The 6,471-nt window shown below is 47.9% G+C and overlaps 3 protein-coding genes across 3 annotated transcripts, besides 8 other annotated features; all 3 read left to right on the forward strand.

Annotated features, from left to right (window-relative positions):
• On the forward strand, positions 1–145 carry Tc00.1047053430895.4 (hypothetical protein, conserved; the record flags this gene model as incomplete). Its single annotated transcript, XM_799583.1, has 1 exon — positions 1–145. A coding segment is annotated over one exon (145 nt), but the record flags the coding sequence as incomplete, so codon positions are not given.
• Positions 1–866: a sequence feature (heterozygous, Esmeraldo-like haplotype).
• Positions 416–439: a microsatellite.
• Positions 579–624: a microsatellite.
• Positions 867–1,129: a sequence feature (haploid, non-Esmeraldo-like haplotype).
• Positions 1,130–5,235: a sequence feature (areas not merged during assembly with more than two copies in the genome that could not be assigned to a particular haplotype).
• On the forward strand, positions 1,563–2,342 carry Tc00.1047053430895.10 (hypothetical protein, conserved; the record flags this gene model as incomplete). Its single annotated transcript, XM_799582.1, has 1 exon — positions 1,563–2,342. One exon carries the CDS (start codon positions 1,563–1,565, stop codon positions 2,340–2,342), a length of 780 nt encoding a protein of 259 aa, XP_804675.1.
• Positions 2,683–2,713: a microsatellite.
• Positions 5,236–5,570: a sequence feature (haploid, Esmeraldo-like haplotype).
• Positions 5,571–6,471: a sequence feature (heterozygous, Esmeraldo-like haplotype).
• Tc00.1047053430895.16 (hypothetical protein, conserved) lies at positions 6,185–6,471 on the forward strand (the record flags this gene model as incomplete). The annotated part of the gene is made up of 1 exon (XM_799584.1): positions 6,185–6,471. A coding segment is annotated over one exon (287 nt), but the record flags the coding sequence as incomplete, so codon positions are not given.

A 6,471-nucleotide genomic window follows, 5' to 3' on the forward strand; every position in this document is an offset into this window, starting at 1 on the left:
CGTTATGTTGCAGGTCGCCGGTTACGAGGGAATGATCTGCGGCGCCATTGCCTTTTACTGTGGCATCGCAATGACGTTGAATGATGCCCACAAAAGAACACTGCTGCCTTTGTTCCCTCCATGTATTAGGAGGGTTAAGAGTTAACGTGACCGGAGGAGGAGAAGAGAGGCGGGGAAGAGAAAAAAAATAGGGAGAAATGAGGGTTTTCCCACCACTCCGCTCACGTGGAGGGGTGACGAGGAAGACAAAGGAGTGCTATAGATACATTAAGTCCGCAGTAATAAAAAATGAAGAAAACAAATAATAATTGAAAATAAACAAACGATTTACAAAATCCTGCACCGTTGATTACAATCAAACAGCAGGAAATAAAAATTTAATCTTTCCTACTCTCAACAATGAAAAACCCAGCCGAAGAAAAAAAAAAAAAAAAAAAAACGTGTAAAAAGAAACTTTACCCACAGTAACTTTGAGGGAGAAGAAAAATCCATTAATTTGAGACATAATTGAAGGAAATTGAAGAAAACAAGTACACTCTATATGAAAAAAAGACATGAAAAAAAAATTTTTTTTTTTCTATTTGTTTATGTAAGTATAAATGTATATGTATATATATATATATAAAGTGGTGAACGCCACGATAAGAGCTAATGAATGGAAAAAACATTGATTTTATTTATTTTATTTTCATATCTTGTTTGAATGGTTTTACGCGTGAGTGCGCTGGAAGGTGGTGAGAGCGGTTTCCCTTTCTTCTCTGCCGTTCTGCCCCCTGCTACACCAGCTCTCTACAAGGGGGAGCATGTGGTTGTCGCGGCGTTGTCTCGGAGCCAAATTTCTTACTGTTGCATGAGCGTTGGACAGATCTTCTCTGAGGTGTGAGGATGCCGGGTGCCCTGAGCCGAACCGTTTTTCTTTTCTTGCGGCTATTTTCTTTTTGGAAAGTAGGGTTTTATTCATTTGCGTATTCCGCATGATTTCTCATATTTTTGCGCTTTTTGGTATTGCGTGAAGAGATGTCTCATCATCGAAGGAAAACGAGGGATTGAAGGAGGCGTCGGGGCAGAAACGAAAGTAATGAGAGGGGAATTGTTGTTTTTATTTGAGGAAAATAAAGGTGGAACATGGAAAAAAGGATTAATATTAATGTTCACTCACACATGTTTCTGATTTTTTGGGTGGAGGGAAGGCGGTATACATCCGCGAACATAAAATTTTGTTGTGCTGCTTGCGGGGATGTGGGGATTGGGCCTTGCCGCCTCTTCTGTACCGCCGGTCGTCATAAATAATTTTCTTTACCCCTTCAGGAGAAGACTGTGGAGCTGGAAAGATCCGTCGACAAGACATGTTGGAGGTGATGTAGGGGCCACCCTTCTGTGTGTTTCTCTGTTTTTCTTCCCTGAATTGGGGCTTGCTCACCGTGACTCCTCCGTAACTCCCTCTTTGTTGCTCGCAGAAACACACAAGCAGCACCTTCATTAAAGAGATTGTTGAAAAGCTGAACCGGTTAGAAGACTTGCACACACACGGGGAGACCCGTATCCACTCTGACGTACATACAATGAGCAACTCCAATTTTGATGAACTCCAGGGGGAGCAGTTTGATGGCCGACACTCCAACTCGAGGAAGAATAATGACCCCCTCGCAAATCGGTTGCTTGCTGCTCTCACCGCGGATGAGGAAAAATCGGAGTTGATGCTGACTGTCCTTCAAAATATTTTGAATTCCAATGATCTGGCACTTGTCAAAAAGGTCGCATTGCCCAAGAAGCGTGTGAATCTCTCCCCGCTGGGGATGCTTGGATTTGGCATTTCAACCATTCTTCTTCAATCCCGTAATGCCGGAATATTTGAGCTGGGCTCTGTGATTCCTGCGATGGGTCTGGTCATGGGTGGCGGGATGCAGCTCTTCGTTGGACTTTTGGAATATATTGATGGAAATGCGTTTTCTGCGATATCTTTCCTAAGTTATGGCGCCTTTTGGCTTTCACTTGTGGGTACATGGCTTTTGCCACACACCGAAGAGAACGCGCTTGTGGTGAAAACAGAAGGGTCGTTGATGGGCTTATATTCTTTATTATGGGGTTTCCACACCGTATGTATGGGTTTTGTTGCCTTTTTGAGGTCGCATCGCGTGATGCAGTTCCTTTTTACCTCGATGGCGTTCCTGTTCTTTCTTCTTGCCGTCGGTGACTTTTCTGGGAAGAAGGAGGTGACGCAGGCGGCTGGCTATGTGGGGATTGCTTGTGGATCTAGTGGACTTTACATTGCTTTTGCGGAGGCCCTTGAGGAGAGTCTTGGGTATCCTGTTCTCCCCCTCTTTCATGTAAAGCGAAATTAAATGTTTGCCCAGTGAAAATAGTGTTTATGGCAGCGGAGCGGCGATATGCAACAGCAACAACAACAAAAAAAAAAAGAAATAAGGAATGAAATTGAGAATGCCCACGGGAAGAGGTGGAACTGTTCCGAATAAATGGGGATATAGGCGTTACTTATGTAGTTTCGTAAGGATTTTTGCTTTGGAAAGGGCACAAAAAGGGAAAATGGGACTTTGAATGGTTTTGGTACTTACATACTTTTTACCAGTGAAAGGGGTCATTTTTTTGTGGTGTACAGCGCAAACTCACAGGTTTTGGACTGCCCCACTCATGCGTATTCCCATCCATGAGCGCGTGCACACCTTTCTTTTTTTTTTTTTTCTTTTTGCTTTTTGGCTGATTGAGGAAGGAATGGGGATTTTATAGATTTCTCTTTCTGAGTGCTTGCTCTGCTCGTTGCCCGTCTGGGCGGCAGTTGTTTGTGTGATATCCCTGACCCTTCATTGCGGGTTGGAATTGCCCGGGTGTGGGAGCCTGCCATTTCTGAAAAGACATAATTGCGGCCTTGATGACGGGTCTCGTAGGCGCCTGCAGCCTCTAATTACCGGCGAGCCCTGTAGACAAGAAATTGAGAGTTGGGTATCGCGACCATATGGGAGGCAAACAGCTGCGAAAGGCCGTCAGTTCCAGTTGGACGACAAGAGAGCCAGATTTGTGGTAGCCAAACGATTGTTAATGTGTTGCTGCTGGCGGCATCGGGCCATTTGTTTTGGGAATAGAAGGCGCCCTCTTGCGGTTGCACACGGCGAGACGCGAGGCGGAAGTTACCGCACAAAGTCGACTTGATTGCCTTCCATGAGCATGAAGCACCTGCGGTTTCTCACCCATCCACAGCTTTGTTTTGTGGCAGAGCCATGTGAAGTCTTCGCCTGTCATGGCTGGCCCCAAATAAACAAAGAGCGGGACAAATATGGCCCGAAACGAGGGGAAAAAGGCGGAATGTATGAATTGTTGAGGTTCGACGCATTTTGGGGGGTGCCGGCTGCTCTCGCTGTTGATTCATCCACCGCTTTACTGCTCTGCGTTTCTTTTTCATTTATTCCATTATTCACCATTGTTACTTGCTGTCTCTTGCATTGTTTTTGCCATTGTACTGCCTTTTCCCTTTTTGTGTGTATGTTTGCATTTCATTATTATTCTCCGACTCAAGGGCAGTACGGTAATTCAGGACTCCCGCACACGCCACTGTGCACGTCGTGGTGGGTAAGAAATACTCTGACAGCCTCCAAAAAAAACGCACACACAATCACACAGACAGTGCCCTGCAGGAAACTCTTGGCGGTTGGACGACGGTGACTGTGCGTCCCGTGGCCTCCATGCAGACATGGTGAGGACGCTGCGTGCCCGCCGGTGGTGGGAATCACGGTGCCGTCTGACGGATGCGTGTGGGACATTTTTTGCATTGTGTCGGAGGACGGCTGACGCGGCGCGCACGACGCCTGCCATGCGTGAGGGTGTTGCCTGCTCATGGGGTCATTTTCCTCTCCCCTGTGTCGTTGACTTGCTGGGTGCGGGCGTCGCACGGCGTGCTGGTACGCGACGGACGTTGCCACATTGGTCTCCTCCGGCGGTGTCGGTCCCTGCTATCAGCACACACCCACACACCTTTTCTTGCCCCTCTGTGGAAGTGGTTGCAGCGATGGCGTGGCCTACTGCAGCTGCTGTTAGTGTTATTATTTTCAAAAAGGGTCGGAGTGGGGAGCTTCTCTCTTTGCACTTGAAGAAAGACAGCGGAATGCTGTCACACAATTTTATCCGTGTGTGACTTGCTGAGATTGATTTGCTAAGGTATTTTTAATGGTTTGGAGGGAATTGGGGCAAACGTGTCTTGGAGCTGCTGTTTTTTAACTGCCGAAGTCGCTGATTTGTGCCGGAATGCCTGCAGCAGTCCTTTGCTCACGGCTTGTGTTGTTCGATACTGGTCCGTTATCGTATCCCACGGACAATGGGCGAAAGGGTGTTTTGGGAGGTGAATGCCACAGTTAATGGTGCAGCCGAGAGGATTGCCGATGTCGTAACGTTCCAATGACCTGAAGCAGGGGCTGAGCGGCTTGTCGGCAAACACTGGCCGGATCAGCTCTGCGACGCTGCAAACAACAGCTTCAATGTACTGGCGACGGTGACTATTCACTGGGGTTCTGGGGAAGCGACTGTAACTTTTTATTGTTCCACACCCGAAGAACGATGATGAAGAGATAGGGCTCTTTTTACTCTATTGGGATGTTGACAATGGCAGGGGAGCAGAATTTACGTTAATATTGCGAGGATTTGCAGGGGGTGCGTGTGAGGGACGACCGAAATACGATTTATTGCTTCTTGCAATATCAACGCCCGCTCCTTTGTTTTATTTTTTGGTGTGTTTGTCTGTTAGCACACCCTTTTTCGGAGAATGTCACCTGAGTGGAGGAAATGACGTAGCCTGGGCCTCACTTTATTTTCCATTTTATGCCTTTTGTTTGGTAGAGCCCGCGGCTGAATTGGACAAGACGGAGATGCTGCTAACGCACAAAGGTGGGATGGTGCTGCGGCCGCCACGGTGTGAGATTACTTTTCTGTATTTTTGTCCTGCCATGTTCTTTGATGCTTCGTTCACCCCTCACTTATTTTTCCTGTTTTTTTTATTTGCAGACAAGGCCTTTGCCACCACGATTGTGGTAAATTAGCACAAACAAATTTATTTACGCCATGCACTGGCCACGCCACGCTGCTCCATGCATCTGTGCATTCGACGAGATGGGGCAGAGGAGAGGCAGGCCACCGGCTCCGGTGGTGCATTAGGTGTTTTGCGGCAATGGCGAGGTGAGGCTGGGGTAACTTTGCCGCGGAAGTTTTTTTTTCTTTTTATCCGTGGGTCAGCCCGTCACGCCTGGCTCGGTCTGGTTGAAGGAAGGCGGCAGTATCGTGAGTCCCAATCAAAAGAAGGTCTGCGCCATCACCACTAACGGCTGCAGTCTTGCTTCACCCATCCCCACAGAAGACGGCAATGATGGCAGCGTGGTGACTGTTTTTAAGAGGCATCTTATGCTGACCGTCCTTGCTGCCACTGCCGTGGTGGTGGTGTCCGTTTGAACTGTATTGATGGATTATGCACTGCCACAGAGATAGCCATTACGGTGTGTCTCATGTGGTTTGCATGTTTCGCCTCACGTTGCGGACGGACACTAATGGCAAAGCACACACATTGTTTTTTTTTTGTTTGTGAAAACTCACGGGAAGAATTATTAGCGTCCAGACGAGGATGAACAAATGCGGGAGCCGCTTGTGCATCTGTCTTGTTTTTTCACGTGTTGATTGAATGGTTTTATGCGTGAGTGCGCTGGAAGGTGGCGAGAGCGGTTTCCCTTTCTTCTCTGCCGTTCTGCCCCCTGCTACACCAGCTCTCTACAAGGGGGAGCATGTGGTTGTCGCGGCGTTGTCTCGGAGCCAAATTTCTTACTGTTGCATGAGTGTTGGACAGATCTTCTCTGAGGTGTGAGGATGCCGGGTGCCCTGAGCCGAACCGTTTTTCTTTTCTTGCGGCTATTTTCTTGCGGAGGTGGGGAGTAGGGCCCTATTCAGGCGCGTGTTTTTGTTGTGGTTTTGTTTGGGATTCAAAATAGTGGTGCGGTGGAGAGTTTCAGCCGGCACATTCTGAAATTATTCTTGCTTTGTGCAGCCAAGTGATATTTGCGGCGGGCAGTGTCCCCACTTTCTCTTTCACCGGGCGTGGTGCACCACACCCATTGATTTTGCGCAGCGCAGCTCTCCACTTTGTTTTCTGGTCGTCCTATTTGTTTCTAACAGAAGATAGCAAAACACACTCGCAATGATACCTGTTTCCGTGAAGAAACTGGAAGAGAGTGTCCATGTGAAACACCGCATCCGTAACGCCTTCAGTTTGTGGTGGTTGGGCATGATCAACAACTTCCATTACACACTAGTGCTTGCTGGCTCGGACGGCATTGCTGAAGGCTACGGCATGAAGAAGTACGTGGCGCTGATCACTTTTGCGAATGTGTTTCTTTGGGATCATATCAAATTTTTCTCACGCCTTTGTGATTCAGCGCCTGTCGTACAACATTCGCGTGACAGCGGCGTCTCTGATGACGACTG

The sequence above is a fragment of the Trypanosoma cruzi genome, genomic scaffold (genome assembly GCF_000209065.1).
Source record: "Trypanosoma cruzi strain CL Brener 1047053516711 genomic scaffold, whole genome shotgun sequence".
Lineage (NCBI taxonomy): Eukaryota > Euglenozoa > Kinetoplastea > Trypanosomatida > Trypanosomatidae > Trypanosoma > Trypanosoma cruzi.